We start from the raw sequence: 25,318 nt of genomic DNA, 5'->3' as shown, positions 1-25,318 counted from the left end.
CCCTATCAACCACACAGTCAGCCACAACAAAGCAAAAACAAAACAACAAAATAATTAAAATCGTACCTGAAAGTTGCAAGCTCTCCCTTTCAATACTTTTGCATTGATAAAGCACAGCCTAGCAAACTCAGGATACCTCATTTATATGGGTGAAATTATGAAGATAAGTTCCTCTGGTGTAAGAGCCAGAAAATACTATGGAGCCGTAGATTATTTCACTTCCTTCACATTAGGATCTCTTCATGAAGCTCTTGCCAACTTCTGTTGGAAGCTTCTGAAGTTTGGCAAAATCCAGTGCAGAACTGGATGTCAAACGCAATAAAAGCATTGAGATATGGCAATAACAATCTCTGCATGTTCATCTGCTCTGTGTCGCCCATTTAAGAGAGACAAAAATCAGCCCCATTGTCTGTAATGTGACCTCTGTTATCAGACGTTTTGCATAAAGCGACTGGCATATTTGAACCTGAATTAGGACAAGTTTGAGAAATCACAACTTGAAATGGCCCAGTTTGGATCACTTTGCACATTCAGTTCCATTTGCAGTTTATTCCTGGCAAGAATGTTTGAACCTCGGGAGACTCAGTTGAGCATTGGTTTTACTGTGCTTTAGAACTTATTCTCAACAGACACTTTACATTGCCTGCTAAAACTGTAAAATCTAACTTTGACTTAAAAGTTTTATTACAATCAATAAACATTCCGCCTAGTAAAGATGTCAGCAGTGTCATATGCGTTTCTACCACTGTGGGTGGGAAAGGATGAAAATATGGAACAAACGTGTGCGAATGAATAACATCATAGATAGTTTTGAGCAACAGCACATGCTTCACCCTAGAACCTGGGCATTGTGCTTTGTTGGCGTGAAGCCATCCATCTACCACTGCCCTTCATGGTCTTTCTACATCCAGAGGACTTTCTTTGTTCCACTATTGATTTATTTATGACCGCTGCAGATGACCATAGTAAAGCAGTTCTTTTTATGGACACAAGGACCACAGCAGCAATGTTTTACTTGTGCTAATGACAAGTGGTCAGTGATGGGCACACTTAAAGATCAAGGGTGAAGGGGCAATGGGAAAGAATCAAGGTCAACTATAACCGGTAGCTTGATACTAATCAGCAACTTCATGGGAAAGAAAAATTGTAAGGGAGTCTGATATGTCAGCCTGGATAATTGTAAGAGATGATGAAACAGAATATGAATTCTTCAGTAAAACTTTTTAAAAGAGTAGGAGTGGCATCAGGGTGCAGAGCATTAGTGCGCCAATTTGCTGCCATGTTGAATGTTCTGAATTTGTGCCACCTTTACCAGCAGCAACTTCTGCTCTTCCTAATTCTCTGATTGTAAACAATTTTACAACACCAAGTTATAGTCCAGCAATTTTATTTTAAATTCACAAGCTTTCGGAGATTTTCTCCTTCCTCAGGCAAAACATTTGCCTGAGGAAGGAGAAAATCTCTGAAAGCTTGTGAATTTAAAATAAAATTGCTGGACTATAACTTGGTGTTGTAAAATTGTTTACAATTGTCAACCCCAGTCCATCACCGGCATCTCCACATCATAATTCTCTGATGGCAACACACCTTTAATGTGCAGCACCAACACACTACTGTAGGTAAGAACAGAAATGACTTGCCCCACTGCTGGCCTATGACATTGTCACAATCTGTAGGGCAAATAGGAAATGTGAGCAGAAGCTAACTGCAGCAGTGGATGCTGAATGTATGTAATTCTGCTCTAATATTAACACCACGGTGAGCTGCAAGGTTTAATTCAAGAAATGTCCTATTTTGTTCAAAACAACAACAGCAACTTGCATTTATATAGCGCCTTTAACGTGGTAAAACTTCCCAAGGTGCATCACAGGAGTGTTACCAAACAACGTTTGACAGCGAGGCACATAAGGAGATATTAGGACAGGTGACCAAAAGCCTGGTCAAAGTGATAGGTTTTAAGGGTTGTCCGAAAGGAGGAGAGACAGTTAGAGAGGCAGAGAGGTTTGTTGAGGGAATTCCAGAGCTCAGGGCTTAAGCAGCTAAAGACACGGCCACCAATGGTGGAGTGATGAAAATCAGGGATGTGCAAGAGGCCAGAATTGAAGGCGCACAGAGACCCGGAGAGTTGTAGGGCTGGAGGAGGTTACAGAGATAGGGAGGGGCGAGGACGTGGAGGGATTTGAAAACAAGGATGAGAATTTTTAAAATGAGGCGTTGCTGGACCTGGAGCCAATGTAGGTCAGTGAATACGTGTAGAATATGTCAACACATTTTGAAATTCATCTACCCTCAGCCAAATTTTATCTAGATCCTGCTACAATTCTATGGCTGCCCATACCACCCAAATTTAATATAATCTGTAAATCTGACCAATTTGCATTGCATGTCTAATGTTGTTTATGAAGTCAGAAACCACTGGGGCCCCAGCACTAGTCCCTGGGACACTCCATTAAGTGCACCTCCCAGCCTGGCATCACTCACCTAACGATTACCCACTGATTCCTCTCTTTCAGCCAATTCCTTATCTATCTCCATGTTTTACCTACTGCCCTAAGCTTGTGTAGTAACATTTCATACAGACTTTTATCAAAGGCTTCCTGAAAGTCTATAGACATTACATCATGGGGCTTTTCAATGTCCACTTGGGGGTCTCACTTCCTTAAAAATGTCAAGGAGTTTGGTCTGGATGGATCTCCTCCTTCTGAAGCAGGGCTGGTTACTATTTACTAAGTTATTTTCATTACAAGCAATCCTCAAGTTTGTTCCTAATGATCAGTTCCATTACATTGCCAGCTTCTAATGTAAGGCTAATGGGTCTGTAGTTTCCTATGGTTGTTTTGTTACCATTTTTTTTTAAGTAGATACTGCATTGTTTTTTTTTCAATCCAGTGGGAGCTCCTCTGTAGTCATTGACTCCATTACGATGACCATCATTAGATTTCATCTTTAGTCTCACCTAGCACTCCTGGATAGGTGTGATCCATTCTTGGAGATCTATTGATTTTGAGCCTGCCTAGGACTTCCATGCAAGTGATGACAAACTCAATAAGTGTACTAATAGAACATCCTCTAATGGGTGGCACCTTCTCTCATGAATACCTCTAGGAAGTTATCACTTAGTATTTAAATTATTTAGGTTCGCTTCAGTTTTAACTTAATTTGCGTCCTTAAGAAATCTCAGTTGTTCTTTGATAACCTCTGCTGTTATAGTACTGGAAGTATTTCTTACTGCTGTGTTTGACCTCTACTGCTGTGCTCATTTCTACTTCCCTCTTTGTCCTTCTTGACCACCCTTCTCACATTTCTTTGGAGCTTCCTACATTTTTCCCAGTGGCTTCCCTCACTTTAATCCCTACTGGCCTTGTAGAGTTTGTTTCTCTTATTTTGTTCAGGGCTTTGCTATAAATGTATTTGTATCAGACATAACATGCGGTGGATTGGATTGTACCTGTGATATGTCGTCTGGAAAGATAAGGATCAAACTAATTGGAATCTCAGCCTCATTGGTTATTTACAGTTGCTGCTTCGATTGGGTCAGTTTCATTGGTTCTGGCTGATCTTTTAGTGTCCGCACTATGCACTCAACATCAGAGCACTCTTGTTGAGAAAAAGAACTGGCTGGGCCAGTCCCACCCTGCAGAAGCTTACCTTCTGCCAGTTAAGAGCATAAAGGTTTTGTCCAACATTCCCTTAATGGAGCCCCAAAGTGCCACAGAGTGGTGGGATCTGGGATTGATTGCCCCTCTCCCAATCTCAGCTGCGAAGAGACAGTGATTGAAGGCTAGAACTGGAAATTCAAACTGTAAAGCTTTGAGCCCAGAGATAGAGGGACTGGCAGCAAAATAGTCTCAATTCCTACTGTTGTAGACAAAGTGTTGGATAACTTGAGTTGATTGCACACGTAAATCTGATTCATTTGAAACAACAGCAGCAACAAAAATCAGTGGAGAATGTTTGGAAAGTAGATTACAGCAAGACTGTTGGCAGTAATCCAGATCTCTGGTACTGGAGCAATAGGCCCTATACACTAATTGACACACTCAAAGTTTAACAGCGGTGGGTATGCATCATGTCACAGATAAAAAAACTCAGCACCAATGTAATTTGCTGACCAAGAGGAAAACTATTGACTGCACAGGCAGAAAAATGGTTTTAATTTGTCCGGAAATAATCACCAAACGCTTGTCAGGTTGAAGGGATCAGAAGCTTCTGTCAGTCTAAAATTTTTCAAAGCATATAATGAGGGGAAAATTGCAAGTAATGGGTGAATACATTTTCAAAAATACTAGGTAATGGATATTACAGCATTTGGCTGCTATTGCGGGAAGCATTATGGGAGCCACAACCCACATTTAATGTGCTATTTGTGTATACAGAGGGAGAAAGAGAAAAACAAACCTTTTAATCATTTCTCCCTGGAGGTGCCAGATTTATTGAAATGAATTATCTAGTTCTCAAATGGGAAACTTTCTCACATACGTCAAAAAACATCATTGAAACAAATATATGATAAAGGAGGGAGAAGGAAATTCCCAATGGTGCAAAACAAAAATAGCCACTCTGGGGGGAAAAGGGACATCTTTGCCAAATAATATTGTGTTCGACAGTGCAGATGTTGAGAGGCTTTGTTGAAAAGTAATCTTTTTGGCCACTAGAGGGAGGAACAGCCCTTTTTTTTAAAAAAAGACCATTTCTGTTGAATTCTGCAAATCAGAAATTCTGGACTGACCTGTTGGAATAGGCAAGCTTCCAACTAACAAGCTGAAATAATGACTATACTGTGGGCAATTGGGTGAGGTTTATTTGAGGTTTTTTATTCTCAAGGACTTTGTCAAAGTGTAAACGCCCACCTTTCCCTCCCTAATCACACTTGCTTGGTTTTACAGATTGTCACTGAATTCAGTTATTCAGGGTGTGAAACTCGGTCCTTTTGGGAATTGCTGTGGTTTCAATTTCTAGATCAGCCTCACCTTCTGAAACTCATTTGACAGTTATAGATTGTGTTGGGATCTATTTTGTATGAAAGAAGAAACAAAATTGAGTGAATTGTTCTAAAACTCAGATATCTGGTAAAAACACCTATCCACCTTAAAAGAGTGAGACTCTGTATAAACTGCTAAGCACCCTCCAATTTTCCTGATCTAAAAGAACGACAGGGCAGGCAGTATAACTCAGTGCTACTGGCTAAAATAGATATGGTGTCAAACCAGTATCTGTGGTATAATAGTGCCATAAAATTGAGAACACACCATGAGGAGAAGTCCAGCTCAACAACATAACCTCCTGGGACTCCAGCACTCTGCACCATCATATCACATCCTGTAATTGGCTTTTCAGATTCTTACCTGTAATTTTTTAAACTTTACTTATATTTTAGTCAGTCTCCCATGGCACCATACATGGGGAGTAAATACCAAATGTAGTCTTCAGATGAAAGGTAGAGCACAAGGGAGTAATTCGCTAGGATGTGCAGATGTAATTCAATACCCATTTTAAAGGCATACATTCTATCCTTATTTATTTTATACAACACTTTGAAAAAACTTATGACAAGTTAGGAAGCAGGGAAGTCGATTGGCACAAAGGAGTTTCTCTACAGTACAGGTGGAGGAGCGGAGAAATGGAAACCTGAAGATGCTACAGTGCCATCACTGGCAGGAGGATGTGATTGCAGTGTGACAAGTTTACATAGGCAGTTTCCATTATAAATGTGGACATAAGAATTTACAATGGAAAAAATTGACAGGAAGTGCTTGCAGATGCAACATTTTTAGTATGTTATACATAAAGAAAGACTTGCATTTAAATAGAGCCTTTCATGACCTCACGATGTCCCAAAGCACTTTCCAGCCAATGAAGTACTTTTTTGAAGTGTAATCACTGTTGTAAAATACATATAACGTACTCTGCTGGAGTGGGTGCTGCGTTGTGCCGGAGTGGGTGCTGCGTTGTGCCGGAGTGGGTGCTGCGTTGTGCCGGAGTGGGTGCTGCGTTGTGCCGGAGTGGGTGCTGCGTTGTGCCGGAGTGGGTGCTGCGTTGTGCCGGAGTGGGTGCTGCGTTGTGCTGGAGTGGTGACCTGTAAGTGCAGCTGTAACTATGAATATTGGGAGAAAAAGGAGAGCTATGAGAGAACATTTAGTTGGCATTCATATGCTTTATTTGTTATTTCAGTGTTTAGACAGTTGACTTTATTGAAAACACAACAATAACAAACTTGAAGTCCTAAATTCTCTCCCGAATTGATGTCTGTTCAACAAAATGTTGTAGGTTTGAGCCCTTTGTCAGGATTTTGAGCATAGAATCCAGGTTGACACTCAGTGCAGCCCTTCAGATGAGATGTTAAATCAATACCCCATCTGCATGTTCCAGTGATTCAGGTTGATGGTAAAGATCGCATGACACTAAAAGCAGGGATTATCTACATTTATGTTCATTTATTAGTGTAGAAGTTTATCAATGAAGTTGATTAATGTCAATGTTTTCACATTCTCCTTAAGTAGAACCAAAAGGACTAAGTTTGCGTTGCTATTGGGGAGCCTTTTTAACTCTCTCCCTAAACCCCTCCGCCTTGCTGCTTCTCTTCCCTCCTTCAAAAGCCTCCTCATAACTTACTCTTTCGACTGTGCTCCAATCACCTTCCCTGACTTATTCTCATCTACAGCTCCTCTTGTAACTATTGAATGGAGAATCATGGGCAGCGCACCTGTGATTTCCCGATATGTGTGGCCAGAGGGCGAGACTCCCTGCTGAAAATGTGAACACAGAAAATTGCTCCTAAAGTGTTCACGTGAGCAGTAAAATATATGTTGTTGATGAAGACTTTGCTTTGTCAGACACCAGAAAAGTGTGATGAATAATGTGGACCTACTCTCTGCTGCCATTAATAAAAGTAAAACAGCACCTTCTTTAGGATATATCAGAGCTATCCAGTTCATGTAAACTCAACCGTATCACCTTGGTAGAGTATCTCCAAGTGTTATAAAAGTATCAGCAAGTAATAAAATCAAAGTCTGGACTTATTATGCCTCTATATTTCTTCAAACTGTGTCACTAATCCTACCAAATATACTTTGATTGTGAAAATACAACAGTTTGCATTTTTATAATTTTTTTATATCACAAAAAGCCTCGCGGTTCTTTACAGCCTTTCACACAACAAACCATCCTGAGGTACTTGACAGGGGGAATGGCACATATGAAGTAGTAACTAGGGGAGGGCATTGAAGCACAGTCAGAGAGATAGATTTTGAGGAGGCTGTTGCAGGAGATGTGGGAAAGTGGAGATGGTTAAAGAGAGAGTTCCAGAGAGCACAGGTACAGTGGCTGAAGGATCTCACTGATGGAACAAAGAGCTGGGGAAGGGTAGAACATTGCACTATTGTACGATTACAAGTAGCCTGATGGTGCTGACAGTTCTGGTCTATGACCTTTATTTCTTTTTGGTTTTTGTTTTGTTTAAAACATTTGTTGTAAAAATGTCATTATATGTTTTACTTTTAAAAAAAAATCTTTTCCCTCCACAGTGTCCCAGTAAAACTTATGATCCCATGTTAAAGTCTACCAAGGATTTCCCAGATGACGTGATCAGTTTTATAAGGTATCACCCAGTAATGTACAAATCTGTGCACCCAATGACTGCAAGGCCCGTATTTACCAGGATCAATGTCGACTACCGTCTGACACAGATTGTGGTGGATCATGTGATAGCAGAAGATGGACAGTATGATGTCATGTTTCTTGGGACAGGTAATTTAAATTTCTACTGACTGAGTGAAAATATCTTCACCTGATTTGAATGAATCGTCTCTAAGTGCAATAATGACAAATAAATACTTGTACATTAGACTTCTGTGACCTTTTTACTGTTCTTCAAGTTCTTTGTTAAACCATTTTGTACAGTGATGTGGTATTTTGGTGGTCAAATAGTATCCTGGTCCACTCAAAATTGCCCCATGGATATGGAAAACGAATTTGGGCTGTATATAGTGACCACAGCACTTGAAATCAAAGAACTTTTGAGAAATTTGTTTTTTTAAAGTGCATATTCACATGCTCCTTTTATCCTGCAGGTGGTGCTCTTTGTCAATCCATAACTTCTTTCCCTTCATCTCATCTCTTATCTTTCCCTCTTCCCCTTTCTTCTTTTCTCTTTTCTTCTCTTTACCTCTTTTTCTCTCTTCCTCTTCTCATCTCAGTGTGCGAAATGGTATGTGAGAAACATTGTCCTTTGCTACAATATCCTATCAAGGCTAAAGAAAGAATGCTCTTCAACTCTTTAAGAGTTTCACTCTGAGTCTGACAATATCAGTCACTCATCGGTATCTTAGCACATCGAAGAAAAACACAAGCATCGTATGTTAAACAAGGTTACATTACTCTCCAGAGATGTGCACCCTGTGCCTAGCTGAGCTGAACTAAGTGACAACAACTGGACAAGGAATGTGGTTTGGGTCACTCTAAGAATCAAATCAAATTCCAGGAAGAAACCTTTCAAGATAAACATAATTTAACAATTAAAAATAGATACGGGTTTATACAGTGTTTATAACATCAGTAAACTATTTAAAGTACATTTAGTCTTTGAGGCGATTCACTATATGAGGAGCTGGCCGATTGAGTAAAGGAAAAATCTTGCTTTTGTATAACATTCCAAAGCGCTTCATGTCCAATGAAGTGCAGCCATTGTTCTTATGTAGGTAAACACAACAGCCAATTTGTACAATATTTGCGGTGTTAGTTAAGAAGGACACAGAAGATCTCCCCACTTTTCTTTAAGTAGTGTTGTGGGATCTTTTTAATCCACTTGAAAAGGTAGACAGGGTCTCAGATTAACATTTCACCTGAAAAAACCTTTGACACACAGCACTCCCTCAGTACTGCACTGAAGTGTCAACCCAGATTATATGCTCAAATCCTGGAGTAGGTCATGACCCCATAACCTTCCACCTCACAGGCAGGAGTGCTACTAACTGAGCCAAGCTAACAGCCAAAATATGTTAAAAAGAAAATGCTCAAAACACACAGCAGGTCAGTCAGGATCTGTATAGAGAACAGACAAGTTGATGCTTCAGGTGCGAGGCCTTCTTCAGAACTGAAGAATGAGAGTCTGGCAGGCACATTAATACAGTTAGAAAAAGGAGAGAGGGAGATCTCAATATAAAAAACACAGACAAACCCAGAGAGGAATCATAACTGAAATAATGTAATACACCATCTCAGTCAAGTATTGGACAGAAACAATAAGACATTAACAAAGCAAAAGGTGTGTGAAATGCCAAGGAAGTGGAACACCTGGGGAAATGTGAGAAGATGGAAGAGACCTTTGCTACATTCACTTTTGGAAACCTGTTTTAATCCCCACCTGACACTAGGTTTTCATGTTTTTCATCTTTCCCATTTTCTTACATTCCCCCTAGGCCTCCCACCCTTTTGTTTCTTTAATATCCTAATGTTTCTGTGCATTAGAACAGAATGCGCACCACCACCCTTTGTATGAAGACATTTTTCCTGGATTCACCTTTAACTGGAATTCTTGCTCTGGGTTCCCCTACTAAAGTGAAGGGTCATTCCTTATCCACCCTGTCAATTCCCTCCATTGTTTTAAAACACCTCAGTCAGATCGCCCCTGAACATCCTTACCTGCAGAGCACATAAAGCAGGTTTACTCACTCTCACCAGAACTGAGTCCTTCCTCCCAGGTATCATCCTGGTGAACCGTCGCTGGAATTTCTCCAATGTCAGTACAGCCTTCCTAAGGTGGGACACCCAAAACTAAACAGCAACATCATCTGACACAGGAGTGGACAGTTGAATGAAAATGTTTAAAAAGTGTGATTAAGACAATCGGTCAACACACAGACCGAGATTGGGCACTTTATTTCTGGAGGCAAGGGATTACACTGCTTCTGTTGCTTTAAACATTAGTGTTCCGATTATCATTTCGAGTGGATAGGTATTTGACTATAACAAATGACTCATTCTATCCAGGTATGTAAGTGAACAAGTGGGATATATTATAATGATTAGTTTACAAAGGGTTTCAGTGTATCTCGAGTTCATCAGCAAAATATTACACTATTTCACTCTGTCTCAATTGCTTCCTTGTTTGCCTCCTGAGTTAGTTTGGTGCCTGGAGGAGAATCCATCCAATGCATTGAGCCACAGAGTGATAGGATCTGAAAATAAATACGTTTCTATTCATAATCTAAATATCTGAAAGTGCTCACACAATGAATTTTTGGATTGCAGTGACTGTTTATGTAAGTAAAATCTGGGTTAGTGCTTGCAATTCCACCTGCCCCACCCATCACAAGGATATGATTTTTGTCCGATCATTAGGAGAAGGCCATGAGTCGAGGGCTGGTGCTGCCACCCATTAAGGGAGAAATAAATCAGAGCATAGTTCTCCCCGCACCAATCTCACCATCCCTAAATCAGGAGCATGGTAGGCCAAGAGCTAGAGCAGATCGCTCTCATTCCTCAATTGGTGCTTGGCTAAAAGAGGCTAAAATGTGGATAAAACTTATGGGAATTAAACAATTAACAAATTATGACTGGAATAATAATTATAGGTGTGATTTTGTTTTCATGTCGCACTGGTAATTACATTGGTATATTAATAACTTTGCCAAATTTACTATCTAAAAGCCTTCTTAAATGTGCGACCTGTGCACAAGATTTTACAGTAATCGTCTGCTTTGTTCTCGGGATGTGAACAACACTAGCAAGACTGCATTTATTGCCCATCCCTTGTTACCCTGAGAAGGTGATGGTGGGTGTTCCTGAGCAGCTGCAGCCTTTGCACTGATGGCTTTTCTATAATAGTGATGGGGAGGGTGTGCACTATTTGAACTGGGCCGCAATCATTAACCAGAGCAAATTATTTGTTGTTGCTTCTTTTTCTAGGAGAAAGGTTCTTTAAATCTTGATTTCTTTTCTCCCCCCTCAGATGTTGGAACAGTTTTAAAGGTGGTGAGTGTCACGAAAGAAAATTGGATCACTGAAGAGGTCGTACTGGAGGAACTGCAGGTGTTTAGGGTAAGGAAGCAGTTCTGATTGTTATTAAATTTAAAAGTGCAAGCTCAACGCTGTGTATCTTCTGCATTTGTTTGCACCGTATATGAAAATGTAACTATCATACATTGCTCATAGAATCATACAGCACTGAAGGAGGCCATTTGGCCCATTGTGCTTGTGCCGGCTTTTATTATGAAATCTTCATGCTTTTACTTCAAATTATATTTGTTTTGTTAACCGAGTGGGGACATCTTGGGCTAAATATGATGACAGATAATTCTTCTGATTTTATGGGTGCATTTTTACTTCAATGCTAAAGTGACAGTATAACTCTGGAGTTAGGTCCAAACCTGACTCTGGAGGGAAGAGCTCTTAAAGCCCATGGAGGAAGCTATTTGACATCATACGTAGTATAAGTCCACTGTCAAACTTGATTTAAAAACTGATCAGTAGATCCCTTGGTCATCTTAGAAACTTTCTAAGACTTGCCCAAAGCTATTTAAAATGTATTAAAAGTGTGGATGCTCCTGCCTAAATTCTCAAAATATTTCAAATGTAATGGTAGGGTATGGAGTTCTGTACATGCCAGTAAGCAGAATTCTTTCCTGGCTGGGATCCATGTAGTATAAATAAGATGCTCAAACCAGTAGCTAGAGTATAAATCCACCCTATGATTTCTACAGTGATCTGTTAATAAGGCTGGAAGACAGATGTATATTGTAAAGACTTGTCACTGATTGCCATTATCTTGCCCTGCCTGGTGTATAGCTTGTGTCTCTGAGCCGAAAGATTCAAACATATTTCATAAAGGAATTTAAATTACAAGTCAGAGAGCATGACTGGTCTTAGATTACCAGAAAAAGGAATTGAATTTTTAAAATGTTGTTTTCTAATGTAAAGCCAAAGCCTTGCTAATACTTGTACATATTGCATACTCCAGGCTGTAATCCAAATGATTTCATTGAATATTTTAAATCTTTACAATTTAAGGACAGCGATCAATTATAAGGGTAGGTTTGGGGATGCAAGGCTCCCAGTGGAAAATCTCACAAAATTTCCCTTTATAGTTGGTCACTGTCTGGATGCTGACCTCTGCACCTGATTTTCAGATCTGTGCTCCCATCCAGTGAGGCTCCATCCTGGGAGCATTGCCTCACAAAATCTACTCAATAATGTTATACTGGTCCAGAATAGGAAGGAGTCACTATCACAGTTGACCCTCTAACTTTATTATATGCACCTGTCTGGGGACAGTACTTATTTATTCATTCAGACCAGTAACTGGTTAAGTCCTTTGATCATTTACATATTGTTATTAAAAACAAAATGTATTTAAGATATGTGATATTTAACATTTTCCTCCTTATTTCTCCAGGGCCCTTCTCCAATATTAAATATGGAAATATCTTCAAAACAGGTAAATTATTGCATTTGAGTATTTATATTAATTCACATCCATTGATAATATGTATTTCTTTTCCAGAAGTATGCGTTGCTTTAAGAACCACAGGGAACAGCAGTCGATTTTTATTTTTACTTTTTATTTACAGCAGCAATTGTACATCGGCTCCAGAGATGGGCTGGTCCAGCTCTCGCTGCATCGATGTGATATCTACGGCAAGGCATGTGCGGAATGCTGTTTAGCCAGAGACCCCTACTGTGCTTGGGATGGAACTTCATGTTCTCGTTATGTACCAACATCAAAACGGTGGGTTGTGCCAGCTATATTCAGATGGTTACAGTTATGATGCACGAGGAGCTTCTCCTTTCATATTTCTTGGATTTTTTGATTGTCCACAGATCGTTTATGTTTTCCCTTAAAGCTGCATTATTTGAGAGAGTGCCAAAAACAACTCAATTGCTCATTTTAAAAACATGTCAAGGTATTTTATTTCTGTACCATGAAAATTGACTCTTATCTCACTCCAAGTTTTCTTGAAGTGATTTAACTTGAGATTATTTTCTAGCTCGGAAGTCACTCAAACCCTACCCTTGTGGCTCTTGACTCAGCTGCTCATGTTCCTAGCAACACTCCTAAAGTCGCAGTCTCTTATTTTATGGGCATTAATAGTCATTGAGTGTCTTGCCAAGGTGCACTTCCTTTTGCATGGGCCTAGATAGTGAGTATTAGCAAATGACCCGACCGTGGAACGCATCACACCTGAGCCCAAACCTCTATAAATAAACATACTTTCCAACAGGGGTCGCTGGATAGCAATCAGAAGTGGGAACCCGGGCTGATTTTCCAGCTTGGTAATCCAAAGATCCAGAGGGCGATTATAACACCTTCCGATGAGATCAGCTACCTCAGCAGAGATCAGGGATGGAACGTGATACCTTCCTGCCAGGAGCACACAACATATGCATGCACCCTCTGAGCTATTTGGGAGAGAGCAAAAATAATGTCACTGAAATAAGAAAATCAGCATGACACACAGGGCTGGACTGTGCAATGTTGTAAATCAGTAATCATTCCTCAGGCAGCAGTCTGTTCCACCCTCACACAACTTAACTTCATCCTCTGATAGTATGGGGATCAACACTAAATGTGTTCAAATTGAAGCCTCATCTCAAGAGGGCTTGATTTGATTTGTTATTTTTTAAAGATGAGTCATTTCCAGGTTTTGTATTTTAAAATTACCTACAGTAAAAAAAAATATAATGCCAAAATTCAACACTTTAATCTACCCCCACCTATAGATTGGGAAAACTTGAGTTCCTGCCTGCACTTCCCAATTTCACTCAGTGCATGAGACAGAGCTTCCCCACAGAGAGGGTCGGAGACAGGAAGATTTGCCCTTTATTAGAGATTATGGCTCAGGACTCTGTTCATCACTTCCTACAGGAAATGGTGGAGATCAAAGAAAATAATGTTAAAAATTAGTCAAAACAAAGATAATAGAGGTCATTTTCAGTTTGGGCGCAAGTGGAAAACGAGCGCTGGTGGGTCAGCTGCCTGTTATACACCACGCTCGATTTTCCTTTCCATTGAAGTCGATGCAAAGGAAAGTCAGGTGGGGTGTATCATATCCAAACTGAAAATTACCTCCAATATTTTTCTCCACAAAAGAATTGTTTCAAAACAAAGGGTGGAAAATGTCAGTGTGAGTTTAATTCAATGTTATTCACCAAGTTCTCGAGGACTGTGGTTCTTGGCAAGTGTCCTGTTTCTGGACTTGTCTTAGGATTGCTGTGACACACTGCACTGTGCAATAAGGAAATATGGGTCTAAACTCACAGTTCACCAGGTGGTGAGCTTCTTATTTCAATTGTAGCCACTTGGGCAGTTGCTCAAAGGTGATCAGGATACAGTTATAGGTATCAGTCTCAGCTAGTGGTCCTATTACAGATACTGGTCTTGGCTAAGGGGATCATTATAGATACTGGTCTTGGCTAAGGATACTGTGTATTAGTCTGAGCTAATGGTACCATTACATATACTGGTCTCAGTTAAGGATACTGTTATAGATATTGGTCTTGGCTAATGGTACTGTCATAAATACTAGTCTTAGCTAATGGTACAATTACAGATACCAATCTCGGCTAAGGATGTGGTTATAGATACTGGTTTTAGGTATTGAATAATGCAATGTGCACACCCAACTTCAAGTCACACTGGGCTCAGTGACAAAGGAACTCTACATCTCGGAAGCTAATTTTTGATGGTATATTGTGGCCCTAGTGCTTTCTCTTAACATGAAAATGATACAAAAACTATTCAGGAGTCCAACAAACCATTGAGTTTCTTTTTAGACAGTGGATTGTTAAGACATGGAATACCCGAACAGAAACTGTGGTAGAAGCAGAGTTCATAATCTTTTTCAAAAGGAAAGTGTTGAAAAAGAAAAATCTAAAAGAGCATGGTAATAGGGATAAAGTGGATGGCACTTTCAGAGAGCCAGCACAGACATGACGGAGCGAGTGGCCTCTTCCTGTGCAGTAAAATTCTATAAAATATGATTTCACACCAGGTTGCAGTTAATCTTGTACCACTTTGCAGGTGTAGTATTTCTACTAGAAATGTCTCACATATTCTGGCTTTGTTGTGTTCAGGAGTCAGATTGAGAACTGACTGTCAAGTTATCCTTTTGCATTGTACGCATTCAAAACCATTTCAATTCAGCAGTAAATATATGTAAATATAGCAGACTTATACATCTTTTTCTTTATTGAGAAACTTAGGTGAAGGGGACAGCTTATAGTGCAAAATATTACCAAGGTTGAAATGAGTAGGAGAGCAGAGAAGGCAAATTAAGTGATGGTCATTAAGCAATGCGTGATTGATGTAACAAACAATTTATACACCAGATTTTATGGAAGAAAATGAATAAAATTTTATTCTTAAGTCAATGTGTGAGTTAACTGCTCCATTCATCATAATTGCGTACATGCTAGAACACTAGGCAAGTGCTGGTGTAGATAAGTAGCTATTAATCACTGAGGAATGAGTTAATGAGCCTCTGCAATTTAACACACTCAACTGATGGAAATGTAACTAAAGGAAATGTAATAAAATAGCAGACCTTATTGTAAAAAGAAGAGTTAACAACTACAAACTGCAAGAACATTTTCATAGTTTGAAACATTTTGCTTTGGTGATTTTTTTTCCCCTTTTAACTGTCTGAACAAAACAAGTTTTTTGCAATTAATATTTCATTGGCATTTATGATGATTGCACAGGCGGACTAGACGTCAAGATGTGAAGCACGGAGACCCAATAAGTCAGTGCTGGGATCTGGAAGAAAGTAAGTGTTTCTACACCTCCGTGCTGTGGAAGTTGCTTTGTAACAGTGGCTAGGAAGAAAGCAGTTAATTATGTTTTTTATTTCAAACCACAGAAGTAGAGAGAATTCTGGGACTATAATTTATCGTACAGGTTTTGTGGCTTTTAAACCCACAACATAAGAAACATCATAATGTGCAGCAAGCCCAGATATTAGGAGTTGAGAGTCAGTGAAAATTTGGCTTATGTTTTTGTTAAATTACTTTTTTAGCTATAAATGTATGTCCTATATAAACTTAGGAAACCTTGCAGGTACTTATCATTTATTTAGTGTAGGGGAGCCACGTAATGCCTCAAAAATCTGGGATTCCTAAATGTAATGAAGTCTGCATCTGCAGAGGTGCTTGACTCATAAAGGAATTTAGGAAAGCTTGTCATTTTCAAAGAGAATTGGACTCGAGGGAAACACGAGACACATTTTGAATCCCACAGACTTTAGAAACTGGGATTCCTTCAGAGTGTGGTCATGACAATGACACGCGGTCAGACGATGCCGCGGTGGCGCGGGGCCTCAAAACTCCAATCACTGCTCCGTGGAGCCAATGGGCTTGTGTTTATGCCTATGGTTCCCCATGATGAGTTTCGAACCTCCCGCCATGTTGATGAGGGGAAATGGTGGGCATTTCCCTATGGAGGCCAAGGGAAATCCGAGAGTCAGTCACTCTGAGCTTTGCATACTTCCTGCAGTTGGTTGTACAGTGATGGTGGGAGATGCCTGGAAGCGAGTGCCCTCTGTGTTGGAAAAAGGTAGTGATGGAGTTCAGGGAAAATGAGAAAATACCTACAATTACCTACGATTTCTATCCAGATATCTTTGACCTAGTTTTGCTGTCAGCGACTCAAGTTACCATTGGAGTAAATCTTCCCACTGTATATTATCTACTGTTATCAGACACTAGTGGATTCAGATATTCAATGGCTGCTCTGTGGTTCTGTCTGAGTCTAATATAAAAAGAACCGTGAGAACAGCACGGGGCCACACAACAGATCCTCAGGGAATTCCCTCGTCATTGCCCCCACTTGAGAACACTTTTATCATTTATCAGCACCATCTGTTTTCTGTTGCTAAGCCATTATTTAACCCACCAAAGGCCAGGAAGCATCTACCATGAATATTACAGAGAGGGTGGGAAATCTACACAAGTGGTAAGAGAGACTGGATTGTCACATCTTTCCTCATTGCACTTGGGATCTGTTTTGTTGCAGCTTTCTGTGCCTTCTCTAATGTATGTCCTTTTTTGTGATGTGGTGTGCAACGTATTTTAAGTGTGGTCTGACCAATGCATTGCAAAGTCTGCCAACATTGACGTCACGGAGAAAATTAGTTTTTCCTGCAGTAGTTAAACATCTCACAAAACATAAGAACACCTTGATCTTTTCATTCAATATTGACTCTCTATACAAAAATCCCACATTTAAATAGACAATGTCATCATAATGTTTAATGAAATACCTACAGGTAATCAGGAACACTTTCTTCCAGAACCTCACTGCAGGATAGTCATGCTTAGATGGCACCTGGATCAGACTGTATTTGGTGCTGCACTTGGCTCCAGAATGAACTCCAATAAGCCCACTTTGGGTTCACTGCTCCTGTCCAGCACTGGGGCAGAGAGAGAGCAGCGAAATCTGTCCTTATGTTTTTGCATTTATTAAAGCTAAATTTAAAACAAATTAGTAACACTACATTATTGCACTTACCACAACATTACTGCCATTTTAACTGGTTCATGTTTCAATGTGCTGTACTCAAATGAGCTATTTATACAGCAAGTAATTAGAACAGTAATCTGTGGAAGACAAGTATCTGAGACTGTTTGAAAATGTATACCTTTATTTTGTGCTGTACGAGGTGAGAAAGATCAGTGTAAGGAAATGGCATATATTCAACTTCTGGCGCCCAGTGGCCTGTTTTCTGCGTACATGTTGGCAGGGACCCTTGCCCACTGCCATCTCATATTAGAAAATGCTGCCCACAATTTTTCAATAGGCACTGCTGCTGAGTGAGGTTCACACCACCAGTGTATAGTCAGAGACTGACCACTCCAGGTCAACATGAAGTACTTGCCAGTCAAATATAGCACAGGCTAAACGTAGAGGAAAGCTCTCCTCACACTGCCATGATGTCAGGAAAATGTCCCCTTACTCCCTACATTTTTTCCATTTCTGTTGTCAGCCTTCCCATTGTGCGAGATTGATGGTTCAGTGTAGTTTAAGATATAAAGACAGGTTGCTTCCACTGTTGGCAGGAAACAACCATAATTCTTAAATGCTTTAGGTAAAAAATTATATAGTTTAGGGTTGATTTTGTCCTGGTTAGTCCCTCCTGGTATGAGTTAATGCAGAGAAAACATTAACATTTGTAACATCTCTATTAAACAATTTCTTTTCTTGTCAGTCCAATTTTTGGCTGACTTTACCCTTCCCACACCCAGGGGTGCCAAGGACCTACTGATACCCGTGGCTAAAATCACCTAGCTCAGCTCAAACTGGGTTTTAACTGCATACCTTCCTGGAATGTATGGCTCAGATACACATTAGGCAACAAATTTATCAACTGAGCCACTTCTATGTGTTAAGATACAGCATGTGAACCATTATCTAATTTTCACTTGCATTAAAAGATGGTATTTGCTTCAGTGCGCTGAAGTATACCCTGTAAAACTCACGCTGATGTCAGGGTTTGTGATTGACAGGTATGAGCAATGAAGCTGAAGAGAAGCTGATTTTCGGTATTGAATTTAACTCTACTTTCCTGGAATGTATCCCCAAATCACAGCAAGCATCTATCCGGTGGTTTATTCAGCGATCCCGGGATGAGCATCGTGAAGAGGTAAGCTGTCCGAGTACTGGGTTGTTTTTTTTTGTACTAATGCTATGTTAAGTGAAAATTTGCCTTTCATCCACACAATATTCCTAAAGAGGCCACTCTCCGAGCAAGCCGTGAACGGAGGCCTAAATGGACATGGAGTAAGGAGTCTGCTGGGGGCCATGGTTAAAGGGACAATATGCCACAACTCTCCTTAGGTCTGTCTTATGAATACCACTGCTGTGGATCAAAAGCAATGATCCAATCTATTTAGACTGTTTTGATCAAATGTGTGTCAGTCATGGGGTTGCTGATACCACCAGTATTGCCTATTTTACATCTTAAAACAGCTGCCCACCGTTAGGCCTGGGGGAAGTTTGTGATGGCCACTGCCTCAGGATGTGTGTAGAGCCCAGTACGCAAACATCAAGTGTCACCACGTGCTGAGTTTCTACCTGTCCACCACACTAAGAAAGCTGGGTCTGGCCGCGCTGGCCGAGCAGACGCTGGACGTTCCATCCAGCTGGACCATACCCCACCACCTGTCCCAGGTGGAGAAGTTCCTGAGGAGGAACCCCTTCGAGCACAAAGCCGTTGGACAGTGGTCAGCATGGAACGTTCTGGGAGTCTTGCAGGGAAAGGAGAGGGTGGATCTGATTGGGCAGTTCCCCGACCAGACGGGCTTTGCTATTTGGCAGAATGTCTCTTTGCCAGAACTGTCCAACGGGCACTAAGGTGTAGCCTGGGTGGTGGTGAGAAAGGCTCTCCCAGTGTGGTCCTTCCAATACGCACGGAATTTCAGCGCACCGCGAGCTGCCCACGTAGCTGATGGACTGCCCCTTTGCGCAGAAGGTGTGGAGAGAGATGCGTTGGTATCTGTCCCGGTTCATCCCCAACAGCTCGATAACACAGGATGCTGTGCTGTACGGGTCGCTCCCCGGGACGCACACTGAGACAGACATCAACTGCTGCTGGAAGACCATCAACTTGGTGAAGGAGGCCCTTTGGTCCGCTCAAAACCTGTTGATCGTCCACATGAAGGGGCTGTCCACAACCGAGTGTTGCCGAGTGGCACACTCCAAGGTCCAGGCGTACGTGCTGCGGGACGCACTGAAGTGAGGTGCGGCCTGTGCAATGGCTGTATGGGGAAAGGCCACCATGAAAGGCCACCCCACTTGGTATTGTGCAGAATGTATTAGAAGATATGTACTGTGTTTTGAATTGTAACAATGAGATCATAGTGTCCACAATCTGCATTGTATTGGTTCGAACTATATTGCTTGAAATTGTGTCCTTTTACATTGAACTGTGTGTATCTTTAAATTTTATGAAATAAAGTATATTTTGAAATATAAAAAAAGATTGCGATGGCCATGCGACAGCGGGGATGAGGCGGTAAGTTGTTCCCCACCATTTTCGGGGCGCCACAATCCCATTCTCGCTGGGCGGGAGCCCCCGTACTCTCCTAAATCAATCTACTAGAACTGATGTGGAGATGCCGGTGATGGACTGGGGTTGACAATTGTAAACAATTTTACAACACCAAGTTATAGTCCAGCAATTTTATTTTAAATTCACAAGCTTTCGGAGGCTACCTCCTTCCTCAGGTGAACGATGCGGAAATGATTTCCGCATCGTTCACCTGAGGAAGGAGGTAGCCTCCGAAAGCTTGTGAATTTAAAATAAAATTGCTGGACTATAACTTGGTGTTGTAAAATTGTTTACTAGAACTGAGGCATTTTACACCAGCTCTAATTCACTGGACCTGTTTAGATTCCACAGAGTTAGAAAGACAAAGGCAATATTGAGATTGGTACATTTAAATGTATATGTTATTCACATAAGCATTCTCATGCACAATTAAAACTCATTGGTTTATGTATGCAGAAGTACTTCAATCTGGCACTTCAAAGTACAAGCTGCTCAGAATGAGCTGCTTTAAGTGTTTATGCACATGTTCAATGTGCCTTCCTTTATGTTTGCTTAAAAGCCGCTTTGATGTTGTGTAAACATTCAGTTTTTCTCAAGTGCTGACATGGCCAGTGTTACTGTAGAGCACATTTCTCCTGCTCTTGATTTATGATCTTTCAGATTTATACGCCTCAACTAAGGGCCCTCTCCACCTGAAATCTCTTCATGCAATCAGACCACTTCTGATTGATTTGCACTGGTTCAGTCTGAGACTGGGAGTCGTCTGTGAAATGAGTACTCATCTTAACTAAATTTCATTTGCTGCTGGTGCATCGAAACCATGGTAACTAATTGCTCACAATGAAAAACTGAAATTTACCCAGAGAGTCGTAAGAATATGGTACTTGCGACATGTGGATTAGTTGAGGTGAATAGCATAGATGCATTTAGGGGGAAACTGGATAAGTACATGAGGGAGAAAGGAATGGAAGGATATGCAGAGAGGGTTAGATGAAGTAGGGTGGAAGGAGGTTCATGTGGAGCATAAACACCAGCACAGACCAGTTGGGCCAAATGGCCTGTTTCTGTGACGTAAATTCTATTTAATTATATGTAAATTTAGGAATGAACGTGGAAGATGGCACAGAGTGGTAAATGAGAGAGGGAAAATCAGAGCACCAGTCACCCAGGCCACTGTCATGCCTGTGCTGACAGCTGGGCAAAAGAGGCATTGACAAAGGCCTGAGAGCAGCTCATTGTCTTGATTAGAGACAGTATAGAACAACGGCAGACTCCAAGTGAGAGGGAGAGAAAATAGTGTAGTTTTACTGTGGATGAAGTTATTATTAAAATACATACATCAGGGCATTAGCAAATACTGGTGATATTTGCCACACCCAACCTGGAGTTTCATGTGTTTGAGAGAAACTAGCTGGATCCAGATCCACTGTGGAATGGTTTAAATTTAGCTCAGTATTTTAATATTTTGCTGTATCTTAAATAAATGTATGACTGTGCACGTGGAGTTATTAGGGCTGATTTTCCTCTGCCCAGGCACTAAGCAGAACCAGCGCACCCAGAGTGTGCTGCACCTGTCCAGCTCTGGGAGCATCTCTGGATTCCCTGTCCTGAGCTATTTAAATAGCCATGGGACAACCCTGGTGCAGAGCTGGCAATCAAGGTCTCCGTCCCATTTTCCTTGCCCGCAGAACGCTCAGTTCCTGGAAGCAACGGCCAGGAAAATTGGCGCTATCGTTTTTTGGGATCTGGAGGAATGCCTGAAAGCCATTGAGAAATTCATTTCATAATTGGAGAAATCATGGCCCCGATATTAGTGGGGAGGATGCAGGGGAACGCGGTAGCACGAGGAAAACCCTGCAAAGCCGAGGACATGGAGGCCTGCCGATCTTAATGGCAAGACCTCATTTAAATAACCTGCTGCAGTCTCCCACCCGACAGCCAGCCAAATTGATAGCCTGGCCTGGCGGGTGGGAGCACAAACAAAGGGGCAGGAGGCCGCGGCCTTATGGGGACGGTCCCCGGCTGGTAGTGGGAGGTCTTGCCGTTGTTGGGGGGAGGAACGTCTGGCCGCGATCACTTCTTTCCTGTGGGTGTCCTGCTCGCCTGCTCAAAAGAGCAGGTTAATATGGGGACATGGCGGGAAGGACGCACAATCGGAGGGGGTAAATGACTCACGTTATTTTAACTGCCCACCCCATCCAATTTCCACAGTTAAAATCTTCATATCTGTGCAGTGCGAGCTTTTTGGGGAACTGCAATTTTTTTAAGGGATTGGTTCAGTTTCTCTGGAGGGTGTGTGTTGAAACAGAACCAAATACACCCTGAATACCAAAACTAATTCAATCATATCCCTAGAAAGTATTGACTGGTTCAGATGTGCCATTTTTGGAACTTTTTAAAGGTCTGAACAGCAATATAGCAAACAATGGAGGTGACAATCTGGGAAGCATTACTGTAATTTTTATATGAACCTTTTTTAGCATACATCTAAACTTGACAGATACATCAATCAAAACTTTTATATAACACTGTCCCCAACCCAGCCTAGCCTTTATCCCTGAGATTATATTGTGCTGCAAATTATTATTAAAAGCAGAAAATTAATTTTTCTGATAAACTATATCCTTCTCTCAAAATTGTTCTTAATAGGGGTTCAAATTTGCAGTATTACAAATCTCTGCAAAGCCTCTGTAAGACCATAAGACCATAAGAGATAGGAGCAGGAGTAGGCCGTTTGGCCCCTCGAGCCTGCTCCGCCATTCAATGAGATCATGGCTGATCTGATTTTTACCTCAACTCCACTTTCCCGCCCATTCTCCATATCCTTTGACTCCCTTGCTGATCAAAAATTTGTCTAACTCAGCCTTAAATGTATTCAATGACTCAGCCCCCACAGCTTTTTGGGGTAAAGAATTCCAAAGATTCACGACCCTCTGGGAGAAGAAATTCCTCCTCGTTTCCGTCTTAAACGGGCGACCCCTTATTCTGAGACGATGCCCCCTAGTTTTAGATTCCCCCATGAGGGGTAACATCCTCTCAGCATCTACCCTATCGAGTCCCCTCAGAATCTTGTATTTCAATAAGATCTCCTCTCATTCTTCTAAACTCCAATGAGTATAGACCCAACCTGTTCAAACAAGTCAGACTGTTCTTGCCAGTAGAAGACATTCTGAACAAGTGAAAGGCGTGTTTTCCAACAGACAGCTTTCCACCACCAGGGTGCTCCTAATGTTCACCCCCCAACCGCACCCACTCCACCAACTCCACCCCCCCCCCACAACATAAAAATGATCTTATGCCAGTAAGAGATGCCTACATCAATATTATTAGTGCTATCAATGAAAATTCCTTTATGTGTTAGAATTGCTCAGCTTCCTGCTCATAGTTTAGCTGGGGTCTCTTAAAGGCACTTTCTGATTCGAAGTAAGATGCTCCATGTTTTTAATAGTGACACTTACAGAGATGGGTGTTAAAATTGGCAGAAAAATAGGAGATGAGCTGTAGTTTTTTCCCTTTTTTGTATTCTGTTCCCACTTTCTGCCCCAAACATGGGAACGAAATTGGAAACAATTTTTTTTTTAAAAATCTGCTGTTGCTTGTTGAAGCCTGTGAGCTTTCCAAGAAAGAGATAGCAGTTCTCCACTGAAGGGAATTAAAACTATCAGGCAAGGTATTCAGCTCTGCAGTTAATTCGATGATGGAGCAGCTAGACTCTTGCTTTTGTGCTACACGGATTTTGCTCCAATTGTTCAGTGTTGCTGTTCATGAAAGAAAGCTGCCAGGAAGCGTAGGTTCCCCTGGAGACTGAGTATCCACCTTTTTTTAAATTTCAAAATATACTTTATTCATAAAATTTGTAAAGGTACATACTATGCAATTCAAGTCTTGCTTCAAACAATACAATACAGGTCATACAATTTGCAGTAATACATACAGTACAATTCAATGGTCCTGGTACAATCAATACAGTTACACATCATACATTGTACATACAGTTCATGGTGTACAATACAAGGTGGGGTGGCCTTACACATTGGCCTTTCCCCATAGAGCCTTTGCATAGGTCGCATCTCACCTCAGTTTGTCCTGCAGCACGTACTCCTGCACCTTGGAGTGTGCCAGTCAGCAACACTCGGTTATGGACAGCTCCTTCAGTTGGAAGACCAGCATGTTGGAGACTAAGTATCCACCCCACCAGTTGCCATTGTTTAAACAGTTTACAGCACTGTCCCCAACGGCACATCAAACAGTTGAGTAGTCCTCGGCTCAAGGCCACTTTAAACAGATGAGCAGTAAACTGTTTAAAAACATTGATGCACCGCCCAGTTATGTACTTTGTTGTATTTCATGGGAAGTCTCAAGGTTTGGGTGTTCAACTAAATCAGTACAAGTACAAAGAAATCCAGAACTAACCAAGAAATTAATTTCAATACATATTACACCAGCAGCTATTGCACACAATGCTGAAAAATTGAATTTATAGTTTGCTCTTTCTTTCTGATTTCAAAATTCAGAGATTAATTACGCACAGAGAAAATGCTTTAGTTCCTATGGAATGAATCTAGAAATCAGGCTTTCAAAATGTGAGAAATGCCCATGTCAGTGAATCAGGCTTTACAACTTTACTACTCTGCTTAATTTACTACAATTTCTTTTTCTCTGGAGCTGAATTAGCTTTCTCGCCTGTTACTTGACTGGTTAAGTAGCTGTTACGAGGCCCAAAATGAACATTATTACAGTGCTGATTCACCAGATTAGTGCTAGTGAGGCTAGAAAATCCTATAAAATGAACTCACCTAGCTGAAAAGCTGCAGTGATTAGCACTTCTATTTATTGCTGTTAATTCACTATGTTTTAATAACCTGCTTTTTAAAAATGGAAAACATTCTCAATATTTTGTTAATTCCAAATCTTCAGGCTAATTATTTTTAAACCACTTGCACTTAAAGGGGCACCCAAGGCACAAACACCTAAGGCAATCATCTTATGCCTTGTTGAATAGACTATTGGGTTACGGGCGTGATGCCACCCTGGCAAAGTGCTGCACAGCTCTTGTTGGCTCTTCTCCATCTTTAAATACAGGAAAAACTTTGCTAAATATTTTTTCATGAAGATAGCACACTTTTAAGTGGAACGATCTGAAACACATTCAAACTCAAAAAAATAATAATTGATAATGAGATACCTCACTGGAAAATATAATGTATAATGCCTGTGTTAGATGGCAGATATACTGAATATTACTTCCTAGATAATTAAGTTCGTTCTGAGTCTTTCAT

The 25,318-nt window shown here is 40.9% G+C and overlaps 1 protein-coding gene across 3 annotated transcripts in view; it reads left to right on the top strand.

Moving 5' to 3' along the window:
- sema3d (sema domain, immunoglobulin domain (Ig), short basic domain, secreted, (semaphorin) 3D) overlaps positions 1 to 25,318 on the top strand; it is a 265,383-nt gene that overhangs the window by 211,724 nt on the left and 28,341 nt on the right. For 2 of the 3 annotated variants that reach the window (XM_068005026.1, XM_068005025.1), the window contains exons 12-17: positions 7,524 to 7,746; positions 10,949 to 11,037; positions 12,392 to 12,433; positions 12,567 to 12,724; positions 15,697 to 15,761; positions 18,496 to 18,632. In XM_068005026.1, the coding sequence (XP_067861127.1) occupies positions 7,524 to 7,746; positions 10,949 to 11,037; positions 12,392 to 12,433; positions 12,567 to 12,724; positions 15,697 to 15,761; positions 18,496 to 18,632 (714 nt within the window). The remainder of the gene's footprint in view (positions 1 to 7,523; positions 7,747 to 10,948; positions 11,038 to 12,391; positions 12,434 to 12,566; positions 12,725 to 15,696; positions 15,762 to 18,495; positions 18,633 to 25,318) is intronic. The other variant, XM_068005027.1, reaches the window with a different exon arrangement.

The sequence above is a fragment of the Heptranchias perlo genome, chromosome 24 (genome assembly GCF_035084215.1).
Source record: "Heptranchias perlo isolate sHepPer1 chromosome 24, sHepPer1.hap1, whole genome shotgun sequence".
Classification (NCBI taxonomy): Eukaryota; Metazoa; Chordata; class Chondrichthyes; order Hexanchiformes; family Hexanchidae; genus Heptranchias; species Heptranchias perlo.
This window is presented reverse-complemented; position numbering and strand designations above follow the sequence as displayed.